General features: G+C 33.5%; 1 protein-coding gene across 1 annotated transcript in view; it reads left to right on the top strand.

Annotated features, from left to right (window-relative positions):
• The window catches only part of LOC134234275 (E3 ubiquitin-protein ligase MIB2-like), a 54,894-nt gene that overhangs the window by 15,839 nt on the left and 14,706 nt on the right, over positions 1-24,349 (top strand). The window contains exons 7-14 of the mRNA XM_062716325.1: positions 2,835-2,945; positions 4,685-4,789; positions 6,168-6,366; positions 14,938-15,083; positions 16,856-17,004; positions 18,003-18,159; positions 20,485-20,645; positions 23,837-23,963. Of these exons, the coding sequence (XP_062572309.1) occupies positions 2,835-2,945; positions 4,685-4,789; positions 6,168-6,366; positions 14,938-15,083; positions 16,856-17,004; positions 18,003-18,159; positions 20,485-20,645; positions 23,837-23,963 (1,155 nt within the window). The remainder of the gene's footprint in view (positions 1-2,834; positions 2,946-4,684; positions 4,790-6,167; positions 6,367-14,937; positions 15,084-16,855; positions 17,005-18,002; positions 18,160-20,484; positions 20,646-23,836; positions 23,964-24,349) is intronic.

Genomic DNA, 24,349 nt, shown 5'->3' with positions numbered 1-24,349 from the left:
TGTACACATTACTAAGTAACAGGTCTGAGTTCTCATTACTATAGTATCTCACACTGTAATCTGTACACATTACTAAGTAACAGGTCTGAATGCTCATTACTATTATATCTCACACTGTACACATTACTAAGTAACAGGTCTGAGTTCTCATTACTATAGTATCTCACACTGTACTCTGTACACATTACTAAGTAACAGGTCTTAATTCTCATTACTATTATATCTCACACTGTACACATTACTAAGTAACAGGTCTTAATTCTCATTACTATTATATCTCACACTGTACACTGTACACATTACTAAGTAACAGGTTTGAATTCTAATTACTTTATATCTCACACAGTACACTGTACACATTACTAAGTAACAGGTCCGAATTCTCATTACTATTATATCTCACACTGTAATTCTCATTACTATTATATCTCACACTGTACACTGCACACATTACTAAGTAACAGGTCTGAATGCTCATTACTATTATATCTAAGTAACAGGTCTGAATGCTCATTACTATTATATCTCACACTGTACACTGTACACATTACTAAGTAACAGGTCTGAATTCTCATTACTATTATATCTCACACTGTACACTGTACACATTACTAAGTAACAGGTCTGAGTTCTCATTACTATAGTATCTCACACTGTAATCTGTACACATTACTAAGTAACAGGTCTGAATGCTCATTACTATTATATCTCACACTGTACACATTACTAAGTAACAGGTCTGAATTCTCATCATTTTATATCTCACACTGTACACTGTACACATTACTAAGTAACAGGTCTGAATTCTCATTACTATTATATCTCACACTGTACACTGTACACATTACTAAGTAACAGGTTTGAATTCTAATTACTTTATATCTCACACAGTACACTGTACACATTACTAAGAAACAGGTCTGAATTCTCATTACTATTATATCTCACACTGTACACTGTACACATTACTAAGTAACAAGTCAGGATTTTCATCACTTTATATCTCAGACTGTACTCTGTACACATTACTAGGTAACAGGTCTGAATTCTCATCACTTTATATCTCACACTGTACTCTGTACTCATTACTAAGTAACAGGTCTGAATTCTCATTACTTTATGTTTCACATCTACTAAAGAAACAGGTCTGAATTCTCATTACTTTATCTCACACTGTATACTGTACTAAGGAAAGGCCTGGATTCTCATAACTTTATATCTCACACTGTACTAAGGAAAGGTGTGAATTCTCAATACTTCATATCTCACACTATTCTAAAGAAACAGGTCTGAATTTCATTACTATTATATCTCACACTGTACTCTGTACACATTACTAAGTAACAAGTCTGAATTCTCATCACTTTATATCTGACACTGTACTCTGTACTCATTACTAAGTAACAAGTCTGAACTCTCATTACTATTTTATCTCACACTGTACTCTGTACACATCACTAAGTAACAGGCCTGAATTCTCATTCTTTATCTCACACTGTACTCATCCAGTACTAGGGAAGTACATGTACTGTATAAAGGAAAATCTTTGCCCCCATTTTATTTTCGCCCTACCCTCATTAAAACCAGGCGAATTCAAAGAATACGGTATAATTTCTTAAACAATACTATGACTGGGTGAGTTTAAAATGGGGAAAAAAATTGTTTGCGAGTGTGAAAGGGTGAAAATTAAATGGGGCGAAAATAACTATGGATGCAGCCTACAGTATCCCAGTCTCGTATCAAATCTTATACTTAATACAAGAGATGTAGTGACATCATATAAATCACACACTCGGCTTATTTTCTAGGGACTTAGCACAGGTACTTGTTTCTGTAATATTTTTTTTACCCATATTGTATAATTATAACACAAGGACTCTTACTCCAAATCACTTTCATGGTTTGTGGATCCAGAAAACCTTTGGAGTTAGGGTTAGCCATAATATGGGGTGATCCTTTTCAAAGAACTTCAACACTTAAGGGGGCCGACTATAGTTTCCATTGCGCAATATTTCGCGCATCATAGTAAAATGAAGTGTATTTACTGTTTTAATGCAACTTTTTTCACTTAATTATTAAAATTAAACAAAATTAAGAAATTATAGGTATAAAAATGTAATTACAATTTGATATAATTGATTTTTTTAACCGATTTTGCAATTGATAGGTAGGTTGACGTCGTTGCAGTGTGTTTTTGACGTAATGATAATCTGTAGCTCTTAAAGAAAGGGGTAATAAAAATATTATTAAAGAAAAAATAATAAACATACGCTCTTGAAATTTAAAACATAGAAATTTAAGAATATCTCCAATATTTTTATTCTGTTTTCATGTGAATCCATTGTGTACGTCATATTTTGTAATACTCTATAAAAATAGTAAAATTTGCTAATTTTTTGCATTTTGAGATGCCCCCTTTGGTAACAAGACGGTAGAATTTTGTGTTTCTTACATATATTGTATAATATAGTACTACTATTCAAATATTATAGTTTGAACAAAATGTCTATTGTAGTATTTGTATAATTTGCTTTAATGTGCTAAAAATTGGCATTTTTCTATATAATCCTAAAGTAAATGTACCTGTATTTTGAGACAGTCCCTCAAAAATACCTGGATGGTAGATTTCCCCCAAACTTTGCATGTACACTGAAGTTAATGTAAGTCGTATATGGTATAAAAATGAAGAGTTTCGCTATTGTAGTTTTCACACAATAAAACTATAGTTGGCTCCCTTAAGTAATCCAAGGGAACTCTCTGGTCCATGGACTTGTCATTGTGTATAAGTTCACAAGAAGATGTTGTGATTATCTTCCCTTTCTCTTTGTTTTCAGTGTATTGGACAGCTTGGAACTATTGTACAAATTTTGTTTCAAGGGAAGACTTGTCGAGTACAATATGAAGACAGTAGCATTTGGAGTATCAACAGAGCTGCATTAACCAGAGTTAGTATCTTAATTTTTATTCATTTAAACATAAAAGTTACCATATGTTTTAAGTTCACCTGAGCTAAAAGCTCAAGTGAGCTTTTCTGATCACCCGTTGTCCGTTGTCTGTCTGTAAACTTTTCTTCACATTTTCAAATTCTTCTCAAGAACCGCTGGGTCAATTTCAACCAAACTTGGTACTAAGCATCCTTGGGTAAAGGGGAATTTAAATTGTTAAAATCAAGGGCCAAGTCGAGATAATCAAGAAAATACAAACATAGGGTTTGGGCCATTAAAAAATCTTCTCAAGAACCACTGGGCCAGAAAAGCTGAAACTTATGTGGAAGCATCCTAGGGTAGTGTAGATTTTAATTTTTCAAATCAAGACCCCCAGGGGTAGGGTGGGACTACAATAAGGAATTCAAGTTTTACATAGAAATATATAGGAAAAAACTTTTAAAATCTTCTCAAGAACCACTGGGCCAGAAAAGCTTAAACTTATGTGGAAGAATCTTGGAATAATGTAGATTCTAAATTGTCCAAATCATGACCCCTGGGGGTAGCGTGGGCCATAATGGGGAATCCAAGTTTTACATTAAAATATTTATGGAAAAATCTTTGAAAATCTTCTTTTCAAGAACCATTGGGCCAGAAAGCTGAAACTCATGTGAAAGCATCTTGGGGTAGTGTAGATTCTAAATTGTCCAAATCATGATCTCTGGGGATAGGACGTGGTCACAACTGGTATTACAAATGGGGGAAATCTGTTAAAGAACAGCATGGCCAAAGTTTCTCAGGTGAGCGATGTGGCCCATGGGCCTCTTATTGAAAAATGTAGGATTTTCAATTCATACATCTGCTGTTGGAAAGAGAGAAAGGGTTGATATACTGTAATACAGACTTTATTATTTAATATCACTTTCAGACTGTAAGAGCTACATTCACTTTAAGCTATCTTTAAAATGATCCTGCCCATATTCCAGTTAACTGACCAAGTCCTAATGTCTCATTTCAAACATCAATCAAGATTTTATGCTTTAATTCCTATGAAATAGTTTAAGAGCTGAGGTATTGGAAAACAGGCTTTGGGAAATTCCATTGTTTTTGAATTTTGAAGAAAATTGGTGTAGTTGAGTACCTTTTCAAAAAAAATTCAAACATGAGCTCACCTCCAAAATATAAATCATTGATTATACATGTAATCTGATGAATCTCTCAGTTCTTGAATTTTAAATATAACAGACATTTTGGATCAGAGGTTGTGGCATTTGCTGCACATTGAAAAACAGCTTTAAGTTTGGGAGAAATTTTCAGGATTTGAGCTAGTCAATTCCCAGGTACATGTTACTATAAGTCAGACTTAAACCAAATTTGCAATGATGTTTTATCTAGGGATGGATACTGCCAGACTTGCTTCAGATGCTGTATCTGACCTAATATTTAAGATGAGTCCCTGGTTTTAAGTTTTTGGGCATCTCCTTTCCCAAGAAACTATCAGTCTTACTTAAACCAAACTTCATGGAAATGGATGTCAAGATACACAATGAATGAAGAAATATAATGGAAGATTGTCTTTACTACATACTGATTTTATTCATTGAGTGACCTATGACCTATGGAGAGAATGATCATAGGCAATTATAATCTACTCTGTTCAATCCAGTTCATTAATTTGATGAATATACTGGTATATAAAACCAACAAATATAAAGTGGTTTTATAAAGAGGTTTTATTTTGATTTTGTGTGTGCTTGTAGATCCATACATTTACTCAGGGAGAGGCTGTAAAAGTATTGTCTGCCTACAATGTGGTGAAGGATTTACAGGAGGGCCATGGAGGCTGGAACGATGACATGAGGCCGGTAAGTCACTGAACAATGACGTGAGGCCAGTAAGACACTGAACTATGACATTAGGCACTGAACAATGAGACACCAAACAATGACATGAGGCCGGTAAGTCACTGAAAGATGACATGAGGCCGGTAAGACACTGAACGATGACATGAGGCCGGTAAGATGCTGAACTATGACATGAGGCCGGTAAGACACTGAACGATGACATGAGGCTGGTAAGTCACTGAACAATGACATTAGATGGGTAAGACACTGAATGATGACAGGAGGCCAGTAAGACACTGTAGAATAACATGATGCGGGTATGACACTGAACGATGAGATGAGGCCGGTAAGACACTGAACAGTCTGAACAATGAGACACCAAACAATGACATGAGGTTTGTAAGTCATTGAATGATGACATGAGGCCGGTAAGACACTGAACGATGAAATGAGGCCAGTAAGACACTGAACAATGACATGAGACTGGTAAGACACTGAACAATGACATGAGGCTGGTAAGTCACTGAACAGTGACATGAGGTTTGTAAGTCACTATGATGACATGAGGCCGGTAAGACACTGCTGTGTTGTTCTCAGAGAGGGAAGCTATGAGCTCTAACTTGCGTCTGATCACTGTTTTAAAGTAATATTTAAATACCAGGGATTAATCTAGGGCATATTTACTACCAATATTCGGTGTTTTTTTCCCCAGAGAAAATATCCCCTGAAGATCTAATTTTCCCTTTTTTAATGAGTAAAATATTCCCCTTAAAATACTAATAATCTCAAATATTTTTTTCCTTCATAAAAACTGAAAATTTAAAGTGAATTTTTTCACTATACAAGAAATATGCTTTTACTTTGCTACTTTATGTGCTTTAATTGGTCTTAAAAACGCTGAAATTCAGTTGGCCCCCTAGAAGGGCTTGCCCTGCACTCGCTTAAATGGTTTGCAGACCCTGGCTGATTTTCCCAATTTCTCCAAAAGGGTAGTTTCCCCAAAATCCTAGATTAATTCCTGCAATTGTCATTGTGAGGGTGTGTGTGCAAAATGAGTAATGCGTAGTGGTGTTCCAATCATCGATTTTGATAAAAAAATCAGTCGATTTCTGATATAATTCAAGCAGTTGATTGCATTTTTGAAATTCTGATGAATCAGTTTATTATTTAATTTACAGGCATAATAGTTTTTTAACCCTAATTTTCAATCCATAGCATTGCTTGTTAGCACGTTATAAAAATTTGATAATAATGATAAATTATGATTCATTGCTTATATTTACATTTTTTAAACTCTCTGCCTTTTATACTTCAAATGTGATTTTTATTTTAAAGTCCATGCGTTATCCTGCCTTTTGCAGTCATGCAGTAATAATACCATAAAAGCAACATATTACAGGCTCTTGGTAAAAATGGTCGCATTGTAAAGATCGACCAGGATGGGGATATCCGAGTGAAGATAGAAGAAAGGACCTGGATATTTAGTCCAGTCTGTATCATGCCAGTAGAGAATGCAGCCGTAGCTAAAGAAATCCCAGCCATTCCAGCTGCTGAATGTGTAGACTCTGATACAGAATCCATTGATGCTCCTTCAAATGGTAAATAAGACAAATGCTAATGTATTTTTTCCCATTCAGTAACAGATTTTGTTCATTCAAATATTTTAAATAGAACATAACAGTTAACAGTATATAGAATCTTGCCCATTTCAAGAGATTTTCAACTTGAAGACTTTTTAGCTCACCTCAACAAAATCGAGATGAGCTTATGCTATACCCCGGGCGTTAGCGTCAACATCCCCGTTAAAGTTTTAGGAGCAGGTCCATTCTCAAGTAACTATAAGCCCTACCTGGACCAAACTTGCATGGATGATACGTGTAGGGATGGACACTACCGGACTTGCTTCGGATGCTGGATGTGACTTGCATTTTCCAGATGAGTGAATAGGTTAAAATTTTGGAGCAGGTCCATTCCCAAGTAACTATATAAGCCCTACCCAAACCAAACTTGCATGAATGATGCATCTAGGGATAGACTAAGGATGGGTATTGCCAAAAATTTCTTATCGTTATATATCACGATTTTTTCTCAAAGTATCACGATAATATCATGATATTTTTACTATCAATTTTTACAATGATTTTTAATGAATTGTCATTATACGAGGGTTGATCCAAAAGTAATGTCACAGTGTCCATATCTTTTATATTTGGCGTCATATTATCAAAAACAATATACCAAAAGATGCACAGATATAAATCTAATTAACATTGAAATTTTAATTTAATAATGTTTATTTGAATTTATTTTATAGATGTTTAAATCATAGAGCATAGGGGGTGTCGCCGCGTCACAACGGAATGTCACGTTTTAAAGTGTATTTTTTTTAGAATGAAAAAGACAAACACATTAAAAAGATTCTAAAAAAGCACTTAATCTCTCAATTGTTTAAAAGGCGCAATTCTCGTCATTTTCTAGTCTTTATTTAAAGATTATAGAATGGCATTGGTATTAGTGATAATAAACATTGTTTTACTCCGTTGAATTGAACGGGATTCTCGAAATGCGAAAAACCGGCTCGACGAGTTGTAATGCATTTGTTTCTTTAAAATATGGGAATCATCACAAGCGACAGTTTCGTTAGTTAATCAGACTACAGAATAAAGAATGTAAGTAAGAGACATCTTCATAGATGGGTTCAGCAATTTTGGGCGGGTGATTGGTCACTGAATGATCAGCAGAGGACAAAAAGACCGAAAGATAGGAGATCGGACGGAAACGTTCAATGGTGTCTGACGTAAAAAAAGACAGACGTATAGAGTGACATGCATATTATGCGAATTTTTAAGTTTGTCTTTGCTACCGTTCAAAAAATTTTGACAGAGGGCTTAATTATGAAATGATTGAGTGTATAATTAGGTCTTTCCACCTTTCTGTGGAAAGACCTCTTGAAATGCTTATGTTTATTATTATTTTTCTTCCCGGACTTTTGAAACCGCAAGACTTATCGAAAAACTTTATAGTTCATGATATTGGATATCAAAAGTTATTTCGAAAAACGACCCCCCATGTTTCATCGTTGACCGCTTTCGAAGTTATTGCCCCTTTCGCAAGAAATGCTTGTTATCGCTACTCCTTCGAAACCGTAAACCGTAGAAATATGAAACTTTCACTAAAGTCTTCTACTAATTAAGAGGACTCTGGAATCTATTCATTGCGAAAATTTTTGGTGACCCCTTCATTGAGTTATTGCCCCTGAAACTTTTTTAATTTTAGAAATAATTGAAAATTTTCAAAACGAGAAGTGATAGAGACATGGGTCTAAGTGCATAAGATTCATTGACCTTTGAACTTCAAATTTATTTCAATGTCAAAGGTCAAGGTCATTCCAAATATGAGGAATAAATTTCTTTCAATAGCTCTTATATCCTTAAACATATACTATCTATCTTCTCTCTTTAACATGCACTCTTAATACTCTTTTAAATATTTTGTTCTTGTCCCCTAGGATTGACCCTTTTAAAAGTTATTGCCCCTTGTGCGAAAAACCTTGTTATCGCTACTCCTCCGAAATTATACACCGTAGAGACACCAAACCTTCACTGATGTCTTAAGGGTCTAAAGGCCTAACTTCACTGTATAGGTGCGAAAGGATCTGATTACCCCTTATATGAATTATTGCCCTTTAACTTCTTTGTACTTACTATTAAACATTATAACTTGAAAGCTATAAGTCGTAGAAGCATGGGGTCATTTGCATTGTGAACCTTGACCTTTGACCTTGAACATTTTCTCAAGGTCAAGGTCATTCCAATTTTTTTATTTCCATTTTTTCTATGCTTTAAGACCATTTTGGTTTCTTTTTCATGGAATTTAATTTTAAGGAGGCAGATATATAACAAATTTGAAATTCAAAAAAGGTGGAAAGACCTCTTATTGTTCTGTGAACAATAAGTCTCCTAGTTGTACCAAGAACTCTTCAAAAAAGTGAAACTGGTGAAAGTGTTTTAATTGTTTCATATTGTTTTAATGAAACGAAGGGGAAACACTTAAAAGTATGACGGTGCGTATCCGTCATATGGCGTTATATTTAGGTGCGGTGACTACCATAAACGCACAATGTTTAAAATCCGATATTTTGGAAAGTATACATCATATTCCTTTGAATTTTTCAGGTCTGATTTGAAATAATGCTTCCACCATGTATAATTTTGTTGCTTTATGTCGATTTATAGCAATTTTATCAAAGTTGTGACATTACTTTTGGATCAACCGTCATATTACTTAAAAATATGCTAGAATAACAAAATTTAACTTTTTTGAAATTTTTATGTGCATAGAATTAATCATGTTTGGATGGTAAGACGTTGTTCTTTTCACCTTTTACAACATTTTTTATACTTTCTATAATTGTAATTTGAAATATTGAACAAATAAATGAATAATTTCTGGACTTTATATTATCCCGCTTCAGAAAAATTTGTCGATTACTGATTGGATAAAAGCTAATCACATGACGCCCTGAAATTTTCCGTATTACGTCTCCGTTTCCATATTACGTCTCCGTCGAGGCGTAATATGAAAATGGGGCACGCGATTCCGTTCGAAGCGTTGTTATTGTAAATAAAAATGGCGACTAAGAAACGGTTAACGTAGGTAGTGTAGTTAAATTTCTTGTTACCGTAACGATATTTTATGTTGATTGTTATTGGATTAAAACTAATATTTTCATAATATGCACAAATATTTTTTTTATATTGAAAAAGGTCTTCAGCGGGATAAATTCGTTACACAGTCAGTTAGTGACCTAATACGGATTCATACAGGTGTGAAATGGAAATCCGTATTGGGACTCGGCTAACAGGTCAATCCCCAGTGAACTTTAAGGCCTATTTAAACAGAACTTGCTTGAATATTATTGTCAAGATAAATTCTAACTATTAAGAAAATGTGATATGAGAGTTACATTACTTTTACTGATAAGATTCGTCAATGTGAGCTTCATAATCTTTGATTACCTATGTTTGACTTGAATTGGTGTATTCCTCAATTGAAAAATCATATTCCCTGATAGCAATCAATAAACTTTTCTTTTGAAAGTTTTGTCTAAATAACATTTTTTCATTAAATGGCAACTGAGTATCAAGTAATAACATGATTTCAAATTAGAAAATTGTGTTGCTGGTTTCGTCATTTGCAAAAAACAAGATGTGTTTGTGAAATACTGATGCTCCCTTATGGCAACATAGCAAAGGTGAAACTTTCTCAAATGCAAATCAAGTATGTTTGTTCCCAAAGTAAGGTCTTCTCACAAGCAAAAAAATTGTGAAATCTGAAAGCCCTAGTACCACCTGTTCAAAAGTTATGGCCAAGGTTAAAGTTTTTCAAAAGTAGGTCAAACCCCTAGGTCAAGGTCAAAGGGTCACAGTTGTTGGTTTCTAAAGAACGGTTTTGTCACAAGGATTACATACGAGGGTTGTCCAAAAAGATCTTGGACAATGACGTTTTTGTTAAAATAAATAGTTCTGTATGCATCTATTGTATACCAAATTATTTCTTATGAAAAACCAAGTCAGAATGATTTGAATTTTATGCACCCGGATTGATAGATCCGGGGCATATATTGTTTTTGTCTTTTTATCTGCAAACTTTAACCTTCCCCATAACTTTTGAACCATGAAAGATAGAGACTTAATATTTGGATTTAGACCTAACACATGTTCATGGACACACTACACTACATTTCTGTTTTAAGGGGCAACACACTTCCAAATGCTAGCAATAAATAGTAAATTACTTGTGTTTTTAAATTCTTGTAGTGTCTTTGAATCTGTACACTCTATTGAAATGCCAACCTCAAATCAATACACTAAATATATTTCAATAATTATACCCCCGCAAACGAAGTTTAGGGGGGTATATTGGAATCACCATGTCTGTCTGTCTGTCCGTCTGTCTGTAGACAAGATTTTGTCCAGACCGTTTCTCAGAAACTGTTGGATGGATTTGACTGAAAATTTATACACTTATTATTTACCATATGAAGGTGTGCACCTGGGATTTTCATCATGATTGGATGATTTTTCTGCATTTTACAGGCATTTTTTCCTTTTTATTTTGTGATTTTGTTTGGCTCATAACTAGAAAACTATTAGACTTACAATCATCAAACTTGGACAATTTATGCATCTTGGGTAGACGGTGTGTCACGACCTATTTCAAGGTCACTGTGACCTTTAATTTAAGTGATTTTTAAAAAAAAAATAAGTCTTTAAAATTTTAAATTTCATAATCCTAAAAAATGTAAAAATATAGTTGTATCCTTATTAAAAAATGCTAAATTAAGTAAAAGCTTATTTTTTATCATATACTTTACAGCAAATTCTGTAACAAATGTTAATGATTTGAAAGGAATTCAGTTTGTCCCATGGGCATAATTATCAAGCACTGGTCAAGGAGAAATTTTGATAGCAGAAATGTGCATGTCAAATTAGAGAGAAATTAATGAGTTCATTGTCGGGAGTTAACTAACAAGAGCATCATGCTGTGTTATCTTAATTTATCTCTTGGGAGTTGGGCAAAAAAAAAAAGGCCTTATAGTTGCTTGTGTTAATTAAGAGTTCTTGATGGCTGTAGTTCACACTCTTTCAATTGGTGTAATGTAATTAAAACAAATTGATGTTTTAGTGTATGATTAAAACTGAATTAGTATTGAATAATATAATTAAAATTAATTATACATGTGTTCATTAAAAAAAAAATTACATTTCAATTTTTATATATTTGCAACAAATTGCAGTCATGTCTCACTTAGAATTTTATAGTCTAAAGAATAATTAATTTTTGATTTTTTAGCTCACCTGAGCCGAAGGCTCAAGTGAGCTTTTCTGATCAAAATTTGTCCGTCGTCTGTCGTTGTCGTTGTCGTTTGTCGTCGTTGTTGTCGTTGTAAACTTTTTACATTTTCATCTTCTTCTCAAGAACCACTGGGCCAATTTCAACCAAACTTGGCACAAATATATTTGAAGGGGATTCAAGATTGTTCAAATGAAGGGCCACGCCCTCTTCCAAGGGGAGATAATTATGAATTAGTGAAAAATTAATAGCATTTTTGAAAAATCTTCTTCTCAAGAACCACTGAGCCAGGAAAGATGAAACTCATGTGGAATCATCCTCAGGTAGTGTAGATTCAAGTTTGTTCAAATCATGACCTCCGGGGCTAGGGTGGGGCCAAAATGGCATACCAAAGTTTTACATAGGAATATATAGGAAAAAATCTTTGAAAATCTTCTTCTACCACTGGGCCAGGAAAGATGCAACTCATGTGGAATCATCCTCAGGTAGTGTAGATTCAAGTTTGTTCAAATCATTTTACAGGGGCTAGGGTGGGGCCAAAATGGCCGACCAAAGTTTTACATAGGAATATATAGGAAAAATCTTTTAAAAATCTTTGTCAAGAACCACTGGAATTGGAAAAATGAAACTCATGTGGAATCATCCTCAGGTAGTGTAGATTCAAGTTTGTTCCAATCATGACCCCCGGGGCTAGGGTGGTGCCAAAATGGCCGAACAAAGTTACATAGAAATGCATAGAACAAATCTTTTAAAATCTTTTTAAGAACCACTGGGCCAGGAAAGATGAAACTCATGTGGAATTTTAAGTGTGGATTTCATAATTGCTTAAAAATGGGGCTAGGGTGGGGCCAATATAGTTGTTTTACATAGGAATATATAGGAAAATCTTTTAAAAATTTTCTTTTAAAAATCATTGAGAAATGAAATATGAAACTTATTAAATGAAATTATCCTCAGGTAGTGTAGATTCAAGTTTGTTCAAATCATGACCCCTGGGGCTAGGGTGGGGCCAAAATGGCTGACATAAAGTTTTACATAGGAATATATAGAAAAATTCTTTAAAAATCTTCTTCTCAAGAACCACTATGCCAGAAAAGATGAAACTCATGTGGAATCATCCTCAGGTATTGTAGATTCAAGTTTGTTTAAATCATGACCTCCGGGACAAGGGTGGGGCCAAAATGGCCGACCAAAGTTTTATATAGAAATATATAGGAAAATTCTTTAAAAATCTTCTTCTCAATAACCTTTGTGTTAGGAAAGAGAAACTTATGTGGAATCATCCTCAGTGAGTGAAGATTCAAGCTTGTTTAAATCATGACCTCTGGGGCTAGTTTTGGGCCCAAAATGGCTGACCAAAGTTGTACATAAGGATATATAGGGAAACCTTTTAAAATCTTCTTTTCAAGTATAAAATGATTAGTGATATTTTCCTATTTATATGGAATCATCCTCATAGTGTAGATTTTTATATATTTGACACCCAAAGTTGCAGTCATGTCTCCAGTAAACTTTCAGTTTTTATCTGATATGTGCTTTTTCCTAGTAGATGTGCTCAGGTGAGCGATGTGGCCCTTGGGCCTCTTGTTTTATTAAACTGTAGCATTTCCATTATTTCATAAAATATGCAATAAACAATTGAAAGCTGCAGATGGATATTTGTTAAGCTCTAACACAGCCAGTTTAGAATTATATGATGTATTATTTGTTTTAATTAATCCCTACACTGTAAGTCTCTTAGAGATGTATGTACAATATTTTAAGCATGATAAGAAATGGAAATTAGATCATTGAAATCTGTGTCAATCTGTTAATCAAGGTTACTTGATTTTCTTGCACCCTAACCAATTTATGATTATCGAACAATATTTGATGGGGGTATCATGCTGTGGCGGGGCACTTTATTAGACAATAGTGAACACCTCTTACTAGATCCATAAAATATTTCTGAATTGGCACCTACTCTGAAAAACCCAGCGGGGGTATTTGTCCCTATTGGACAGTTCTAGTTTTGAATTGTTTTAACAAATATTTTGTCTCTTACTTCGTTTCAACTGTATTAAAACATATTTTTTTGACCAGATGTTGCCCAGTTCGTACTGCCGACGTTACTTTTTGTGTCAAAAAGTAACGTGTTTGTTAGGGTTTTTGTTTAGTATTTGCATTGTCTATACAATAAGCGATACATAAAACATTATAAAATGATTATAGCCTCTATATTTGTGTAACATAAAATTTTTATTAAGTTTTGACTTGTTTTATGTAGAAAATAATCACTTTAATCCAAACACTGTATATCAGATTTTATGTCATTTTAACCTTGCATGGTCAGTGTGCACTATCTGCAATCTTTAAAGACCCCGATTTTTACAAAAATATTACGTTCCATCAATAAGATTTAAATCACTCTGACTTGTTTTTTCGCAAGAAATATTTTGATATACAACAGATTTGTATAGAACCATTTATTTTCACAAAAACGTCATTGTCCATGAACTTTTTGGACAACCCTTGTATTTGAAGTATGATAGCCCTAACTTTAACTGTTCAAAAGTTATGGCCAAGGTTAAAGTTTTTTTAAAAATAGGTCAAAGTCAATGGGTCAAAGTTGTTGGAATTCAATCAAAGGTCTTGTCACAAGGATTATATATGTGAAGTATGAAAGCCTTAGCCCTTACCATTAAAACGTTATGGCCAAAGTTAAAGTTTTTTTTTAAAGTAGGTCAAACTACTAGGTCAAGACCAAAGGGTCAAAGTTGTTGGTATCCTAGGAAAGGTCATGTCACAAGGATTACATCTGTGAAATATGAAAGCCCTAGCCCTTACCATCTAAAATTTCAGGCAAAGGTAAAATTTTTGAAAAGTAGGTCAATCTACCAAGGTCAAGGTCAAAGTTGTTAGAATTTAATGAAAGGTCTTGTCACAGAATACATATGAGAAGTATGAATAACCTTAGGCTAGTACCCACAGTTTAAAAGTTAGGGCCAAAGTAAAAGTGTGAGTTTTTTTTAAGTATGTCAAATTCCTAGGTCAATAGGTCAAATTTGGTGATACCCAAAGCAAGGTCTTTTCACATGGAATACACTGTGAAATATGAAAGCCATAGCCCCATCAACTCAAAAGTTATGTGCAGTTTTTGCAGACAAACAGATAGCTAGATAGACGGACAGACAGGGCAAAAACTACATACCACAGAAACTTCTTTTATGGGGGCATAAAAAGAGAAAACCCACCTGCAGCATTTTTGGTCCTAGAACTAATTATTCATTTAATTGACTTTATAATGGTGTATGAATGACATCTTTTTGTTGTAGATGTAGCAGAAGCCATTGCTCAGTTGTTTGTAGACATGCTAAGGGGAATGCCTGGACATGCTGCAGGGACAATCAGTATTGTACAGGCCGCAGGACAGGGGGACCTTCAAGCTGTCAAGGAAATTGTTAAAAATTTCCCAGATAAGGTAATGATTGGGTAGAATTTCATAGGAATTCTATTTATATGAATTGATAGGTTCTGAGATTTGATTGATAACTATTGTTGTCCATTCCAATATGTCAATAAAATTGATCAATGTGGCCGTTTTTGAACTGATGCGGTGGTGCCCGAGAAACTATTGATTAATTTTTTTTTGGCCTAATCATGGCAAATTTACTTTCAAAAATGTTCAGTTGTTCGACTATATCGACCAGAATTTCCTCTGCTTTTCAGAAAGTGTTTTTTTACTTTTATCAATATATACGACCATACCATTTGTGTAAAGAATTAGCGATTTTTAAAAAAGTGTGTTCATGTATTCTTTATTAATTATAATGAATAGTTATTCAGTTGCGAATTTGATCGCAAAAATACTGCGAAATTTTAGTGCTTCGAGTAAACTATGCAACACAGTAAAATTTTGAACGATGGAGAACCCTGGGCTTTATTGAATTGCAATGTTCTTGAATTTTAATATAAACAGGTATATTTGCGTACTTTCCAAGAAGAAAAATAATATGAGCACACCCTCTGATCTAAAAAATAAAACATGTTTTGTAATCCTCAGCAATAGTTCTATCATTTACAAGTTGCACATTTTAGATCAGAGGTTGCACTCTATATTAAATATTGAAAAATGCTTTAAAAATTGGCAGTTTTTGAAGACTTTTTCAGAATATGAGGAAATTGACGCATTTCATGGCGTCATAATGCATTAATTGACTAGCCAGAAAATTACTTCATTTTTGATAGATATATGCAATCAACAAAGGTCTAAAAGATATTTAATGCATTGTTAACTAATATTAAGCAGTTTCAGTTTTTCAGAAATTCACAGGGCCAAAAAGGGCTATAAGTGAACCCTGTTCTTTGTTTAAAATCATGCCCCCTGGGATAAGGTGGGGCCACAATGGGGGATTAAAGTTTTAAATAAAATTTATAGGAAGTAAAGTTTTTAGCTCACCTGAGCTGAAAGCTCAAGTCAGATTTTCTGATCTTGTATGTATTCTGTCTGTCTGTTAACTTTTCACATTTTCCACATTCTTTAGAACCACAGTACCAATTTCAATCAAACTTGGCACAGAGCATCCTTGACATGTAAAGGGTGCAAAAAATTTATTCAAATGAAGGGCATTGTCATATTCCAAAATTAATGGCATCTTTTAAAATCTTCTCAAGAACCACTGAGGCAGGAAAGATGAAACTCAGTCTGAAACATCCACAGGTAGTATAGATTCAAGGGATGTGGAAGCATTCATACGATTACGGAGTTTCATATTTGTTCAAGTCATGACCCCAGGGGGTAGGAGGGGACCACAGTGAAAGTTTAAATTTGTAAGGAAAAACACAGTTAATAGTCAAAGGAATATGTAAGCATCCTTAGTTAGTATAATTCAGTTTTGTTCAAATCATAAGGAGGGTCCACAACTGGGATTAAAGTTTTATATGAGAACTAACTTAGTGTAAACACACTCTTTAAATCCGATTTGGAAGTTTGAAATAAATCCACTACAATTAATTTATCAGTGCTGATTCCTCTGCACTACAAAGATGGCCATGTGATATTCAAGTCAAAATTCAGCTATCTTGTTGCTATTCTTCACATCAAATTTTGAAACTTTAGATTTCAGTTAATAATTGACAAACTTGATACAAAGGTTGGATATAATGACAAGTAGATGGGTATTCTTCATGTTTAGTTGATTAAGGCCTGTACAGTCATGTATGATTTACATTCCTTTATACTAAATTTCACAGGTGGATCAAAAACTTGAGGGTAAAACAGCACTACAGATTGCATGTTATGAAGGTTATGTGGATGTTGTCAAATTCTTGTTAGAAAACAAAGCAAGCCCGAACCTGAAAGATTCCGAAGATGACAGTCCACTACACTACAGTGCTTTTGGGTAATTTACACGTCTTTATGACAGTCCACTACACTACAGTGCTTTTGGGTAATTTACACGTCTTTATGATAGTCCACTACACTACAGTGCTTTTGGGTAATTTACACGTCTTTATGACAGTCCACTACACTACAGTGCTTTTGGGTAATTTACACGTCTTTATGACACCTGAATTGTAGAGAACTCGGATCAAAGTTTAAAATTTTTGTGATTTGACCCTGAAAGGTTGCAAATTTATTTCTTTGTTTTCAATATCTGTCGTTGTTATATACTGCAGAAAAGTAATTACAGGATATGAACACCAAATTTTGGGGATTTGGGAGAACAGCTCCATGTTTATGTATGAAAAATTCAAAGACATTGATCAAAGAAGCTATTTTCAAAACATTTTTATCCTACCTGAGCTGAAAGCTCAAGCGAGTTTTTCTGATCAACTGTTGTCTGTCTTTATACTTTTCACATTTTCAACTTCTCTTCAAGAACCAATTTTAACCAAACTTGTTACAAGTCATCCTTGGGTGCAGGGGAGTTAAAATTATATAAATGAGTCAAGTCAAGTCCACAATTGGGAACCAAAATTTTATTGAAATAATAAGAAATATCTGTGAACATCTTCTTCTCAAGAACCACTGACCTAGGAATGCTGAAAGGTGTGTAGAAGCTTCCTGAGGTGATGTGGATGTTCAAAATCATGGCTGGTACATGATCAAATCTACTGTCTTCAGTCTTCTCAGGATTAGATGTGCACCTCGTTTAATTGAAGCATTGATCCCAGTATTCTTTAGATTTAAGACTTAGTAAGTCATGATCTTATGAGGTGAAAGAAAAAATATCTTTTCAAAACAAGAACAGCAGGTCCAAGGTAATTAAGATGAGCATTGTGGGCCATGCATGTGCCTTTTGATTATTTGACAGGGAAAAATTATACAGCATTAATAAAGTAATGTAGTACAAGTTACACAGAAGTAGATGTACACCTATCATTATTTGTCTTGTAGAAAAGAGCATAAAACCATGGAAGAACTCCTGAGATTTGGTGCAGATGCCAACATCATTAACAAAAGCAAGCAGTCACCTCTTCACATCTCAGTAGGGAAAGCAAGTCCAGAATGTGTTAAAGTTTTACTTAAACACCGAGCCAATCCATCCCTAAAGGTAACACAAAAGAAGTTTCTGTCTGTCATGATGTTTTATGTACATCTCTCACAAATCTTGACATAAACTTTAAATAACTCTTGAATACATTTAGGATGTTTTCAATCCTAAATTTTGCATTGCCAATAACCATGTCTTGATCTGAAGTCAAAGGTCACTAAAAGATTAAAAAAAAAGGAAGGAAAACAATTTACAAGGCCATCCTTAAAAAAAATATGCATTTGCCCCTACTGACCAACTGGCTAAAAATGGCCTGACGCAACTTTTAAGTCGGGATCTTGATTCAATTTTTTAATGTCATGCACAACAACATAAGTCTGAATACTGTAGATTCCTTATTTTTTGCAAGTACTTATTATCGCAAAAGGACTCGTAAACAACAAATCATGAGAATAATAATTTGCGAATGGTCGGTTGATCAAGAGATTTTACATAGATTTCAACAACCAAAAAATAAAGGCGAGTAATTTTATTTTGCGTTTCAATGGGGGTAGGATGCTGCAATGAGTGATCAGTTCCTAGCTCACCTGATCCAAAGGCTCAAGTGGGTTTTCCTGCGAAAACACGTGATAGTTAATTCCATGCGTATATTTAGGAATCTACAGGTACAAGAAATTCAATTCTCTTCAATTAAGGGCCACACACTCTTCCAAGAAGAGATCATTAAGAAAAAGTAAATGTTGGGTTGGTCATTTGAATTTTTTTTTATTAAGAATCACTTGTCCAAAACTTGAACTTATGTGAAAGCTTCCTGACATAGTGTAGATTCAATTTTTTCAGTTCATCATCATGACTGTTGAAGGATTGTTGAAATCTTGAATCTCAAGGATCCAATAGATGAACTTATAGACTTACATAGAAAATTATAAGAGTGTAGGTCTAGTTTTGTACAAATTATAACCCAAAAAGAACAGGGAGGTATCATTTAAGACCAAAAAAATATACATGTATAAAGGAGGTAATCTGAATAAGAATGGGACAAACATGATTCAGTTGAGCTTTGTGACCCATTGTCATGGTCAATAAAAAAGATTTTTGGGGAATTTTTTTCAAGACTTTGCTATTGCTTCCTCTTCAGTTTTTGCCTAATTGCAATCTCTGTCAAATGTAAAAGTTTTACAAGTTTTTTTATGCCCCTGTAAATGAAGTATCCCGGGCATATAGTTTTTGTCGTGTCTGTCTGTCTGTCTAGCTGTCTCTCCGTCTGCCTCTCTGTTTGTCCGCAAAAACTTTAACCTTGCCCATAACTTTTGATTTAGTGGAGCTATGACTTTTATATTTCTCATGTGTATTCCTTGTGACAAGACCTTTCTTTGGGTACCACCAAATTTGACCTTGACCTTGGAGTTTGACCCACTTTTACACAAAAATTTCAAACTTTTACTTTGGCCATATCTTTTGAACAGTACGCACCATGGCATTAGTACTTCACATATGTATTTTTTGTTGAAAGACCTTTCATTGGATACCAACAACCATGACCTTTTGACCTTGACTTTGGAAATTTCCAAGTTGTAAAAAAACTTTAACCTTGGTCATAACTTTGGAACGGTAAGGGATAGGGCTTTCGTACTTCACATATGTAATCCTAGTGAAAAGACCCTTTATTGGATACCAAAACTTTTACTCTTTGACCTTGACCTTGGAGTTTAAGCAAACCTCGACCAAAACTTTTAAAGGGTTAGGGCTAGTGCTTTCATACTTTACATATTTAATCCGTGTGGCAAGCCCTTTCATTTGATAGAAACACATTTGACCCTTTGACCTTGACATTGGAGTTTGACCTACTTTTTAAAAAGTTTAACCTTGGCCATAACTTCTTAATAGTAAGGGCTAGGGCTTCCATACTTTACATATGTATTCTATATGGCAAGATCTTTCATTAGATGCCAATTACCTTGACCTTTTGACCTTGACCTTGGAATTTTCATACTTTACATAGTTATATTTGTTTTATGACAAGACTTTTCATTTGATAGCAAAACCTTTGACCTTGACCTTCGAGTTTGACTTACTTTTTAAAAAATTTAACCTCGGACTTAACTTCTGAACTATCAGGACCAGGGCTTCCATACTTTACATATGTATTTTTTGTGGCAAGACCTCTCATTGGATACCTATGCCTTGAAGATTTCTGTACTTATGAAAAAAACTTTAACCTTGGCCTACTTTCATATTTCACAATTGTATTTCCAGTGAGAATATCTTACTTTTGGTATGTATCCATATCGGGGCATCAGTGTTTCACAAACACATCTTGTTTGTCTTAAGCTGAACATTTAAATAATTCAGGTGATGATGTTTTATTTTACCTTACTCTTTAAGGATAATGATGGTGATACTCCAATGCATGATGCAATAAGTCAAAGAGAGGGAAACTCTGAGATAATACAAGCAGTTCTAGGGAGTTCTCTTGCCAAGTATAAAGAAACAAATGCCAAGGGATTCAATGTATTACAGTGGGCAGCGATGAAGGACTCCAGACTGTAAGTTACAAGGCAAAAAAGCTTCAACAGAATAAAGAAATATATATATAAATATAAAGATATATAAAATATATATATATATATATATATATATATATATATATATATATATATATATATATATATATATAATCCTGATAATAATGATATAAAAATAATATATATCGATGATATATAAAGCACATTTTACAACAACTCTTATAACATAACTGCCGTGTGAAGAAATATTAATATAGAAAGCACAAAGAAAAGTTCACATTTACTTGGATACCCAGTTAAGCGCCTATTATAAATGTACAATAATGGAGACATTTTATATAAAATGTACATAATAAAATAATTTGATATAAATTCCTTTTAGCAGTTCAATTTTGGTTTAAACAGATTTATAAAATATTGTTCTTTGGCTTTCCGTAATTGTTCATTTTCACTTTTATTTTGTAAAAAGGAAATATATAAAAATGTCCTTTGCCACAAGAATCAAAGTGTTACTACATTGCATGTTGTAATGAAATTAATTATTATTTGTGCACGCACACGATCGGCTAATTTGGTTCCATAACTTGTCCTATATAATTTTCCTCACATGTAGGACACGTCATAAGTATATAAGGTTTTTAGATTTACACGTCATAGAAGATTTAACGTCAAACTTCATTCCGTTTTTAAAAATAATGGTTTGGCCGGTTTTTAAAAATTGACAGCAAGTTTTTTGACTTGCTTAGAAAGCCATCGGTTTCTAGTGCGCTGTTGTAAATTTGGCAGTGGTAGAATCTTTTTCAAATTGGGAGGTTGACGCCTGCTGTGTAGTATATCCTCTGGTTTAATAAGGTCCCTTAATGTTTCTGATTGTTGAATATTTCTTCACTTAGGGAAAAATTGTTTGGCAGTTTTAAAGATGTTGTGATTTCTTGGGTTGTGGGTTCATCACAACATCTTTTGGTAACTCTCCTCTTTAAAACGTGATGTCTAATAGTACGTAATTCGTTAATGGGTATTTCCTTTGCCTTTTGTATAGCAGCCTCAATTAATTTTGATGGATATTTTTGTCTAGCCTAAAAATTAGTTCACATAGTCTTGTATTTCTGCGCTCCTCATCAATAACAATAGTACAAATTCGCCTGGCCATATTGAATGGGATGTTTCGTTTAGTATGGGAGGGATGACATGATATATCCCTATACCAAGGAAAGATAATTTTTTGAATATAACTATATATATATATATATATATGAAATAATGTCAATGGAAATCTGAAATTTTTACATGTTTATTTTACGACATTTTAAGGTTAAAAAAAAATTGATTAATTTTTACGCTTCAAAATTTTGCGAATTGTCAAAAACTTTAAAAACAATGTTTAATGGATTTTCATATCAGTTTATGTTTCAAATTAGTATGCACAGTTAGAATACCAATATATTCGCAACGTTTGTCAAGAAATCTGTGGTTGTTGTTGTCGTCGTAACAATTTTGAAAATAAAAACACTAAAGGATTTGCACTGAAAATAACTTCTAAATTAATTATATGCAAATTTGCTAAAAATTTATCTACAAAAAATTCTTAGGTATTTACGGTATATATATATATATATATATATATATATATATATATATATATATATATTATTAAATATATATATAAAATTAATGGTGTTTTTAAAAAACTTCTTAAACTAACCTAACTGCCTTAGGAAAGATGAAATATTAATATAGAAAGCACAAAGAAATTCACTTTTTTTATGGATACCCACTTCCACCCCAGCCCAGGGTTGAAAATGGCCGATTCAAAGTTTTACATAGGAATATATAAGAAAAAAAAAGCTATTTTGAAAATCTTGCCTAGGAACCACAGCGGCCAGCGAAAGCTGTAACTGTATGGAATATATTAATTATCAATATTTCTTCACTTAGGGCAGTTATGTTAGTTTAAGAGTTGTTGTAAAATGTGCTTTATAAATAATAATTTCATCACAATGTGTATTGGTAAAATCTTTTAAAACTCTATCCAAATAACTGTATCTCACTTCATTCTCAATGACCGTGTAGTGTAGAAACTCATGTGAAATTATCGGCATGCAAAGGTTTTTTGACTTGCCTAGATTCAAGCTTGTTGCTGTTCCTGTACTGCTAGGGGGTAGGGTGGGGCCAAAATGTCCTACCAAAGTTTTACATAGGAATATATAAAAGTGAATTTCTTTTGCTTTCTTTTAAAGTATATATAGCCATGATTAATGATATTTATATGGAAATGAAGATTCAAAGTGTTTAAATTAAGACATTTTAAGTTAAAAAAATAATAGGGAAATGGAGTGGAAGAAATTGCCATCATCCATTGATAACAAAAACTTTCAAAACAATGTTTAATGGATTTGCTTTAGAACTTTTATTATGTTGCCTTTGGTATTAACCATGACAAAATGAACATCATATTAACAAAACTCTTTAAATAACATTTAATTTCAAAAGTTGATAACTCATGATAAATAACAATTTTTTTGTGTATCTTTTCATTATGACATAGATAACTTTTATATATCTGTCTTCAGTCAGGAAATATTCTGTTACCCCACCTCTGTTGATTTTTCTGTGAAATCCTGGCTTACTATTGGTTGAAGTCTGTCACATGAATGAGGTGGATTACTTATAAATCTGTAAATCTATACCCGGTCAATGTATTACGTAACAAACACAACGTGATGTCATAATAGGCACAGTAAAAGTGTGATGAAACATTTAGTAGAGAAAATCATTTATAAACCACAGATATAACGTAAATGTTTCATTGGTGGGGTAAATTCGTTACAGTGTTTTAGTGACGGTACGGGATGATACCTGGTTAGTAAATTTCATACCTGGCGAGGCGAAGCCGAATCAGGTGTGAAATTTCCTAACCCGGTATCATCCCGTCACTAAAACGCTATGTAACTAATATAAAGGGGTTCATGTCAGTCCAGCTTTCCAGCTGGCTGATACACATTTAAAGTAGGTAACTGTGACCTTTGATTAAAGATGCTATGTAAAAATCCTGTCTGGCTCAGAACTAGAAAGTTACATTAGGCCTAGACTGATCATTGTGATACATGAAGATGGGTACTTAAAGTTTTTTCTTGGTCCCATTGAGTTGACAGGGTTTGACTGTATGTTGTGAACATGTTACTATTATTTAGCATTACTTTTGTTTGTTGTAGAGCTGTTAGTGTTATCATGGACAAAGATCGATCTATTGTTGATGAGAAGATGGCAGAGGGTTTTACAGCTCTTCATATTGCTGCTGCTAATGACTATGTAGAGATTGCTAGTGTTCTTATCCACAGGGTCAGTATTGTGGCAGCTGTCAATGAATGTTAAATAAAAAAAATGATATTGTTCACCTATTAGAATAATGATATTTAAAATGTCTGTAATTTGACAGGCTTAACAGTGATGTGGCATTTTCTTTGCATCTATCATTCTTTCATTATGTAAGCTTTATATCTCACCTGAGGTGAAGGATCAAGCGAGCTTTTCTGATCAAAATTGGTCTGTCATATTCCATGTCATCATTGTTGTACTTTCAACAAAACAAATAAATTAATATTCAGAATTTGTAATTTTATACCAAGTATTTATTGTATAAGTATACCAGGTATTTTAGTCTAAGTATCATGAAGTAAAAAATCACAATATATTTTAGGAATGAATTTGAGAGCTACCCAAGTTAT

The sequence above is a fragment of the Saccostrea cucullata genome, unplaced genomic scaffold (genome assembly GCF_032062105.1).
Source record: "Saccostrea cucullata isolate Sc308-1 unplaced genomic scaffold, CSIRO_AGI_Scuc_v1 ctg165, whole genome shotgun sequence".
Lineage (NCBI taxonomy): Eukaryota > Metazoa > Mollusca > Bivalvia > Ostreida > Ostreidae > Saccostrea > Saccostrea cuccullata.
The sequence above is the reverse complement of the archived record's forward strand: the minus strand, read 5'-3'. Positions and strand labels throughout refer to the sequence as shown.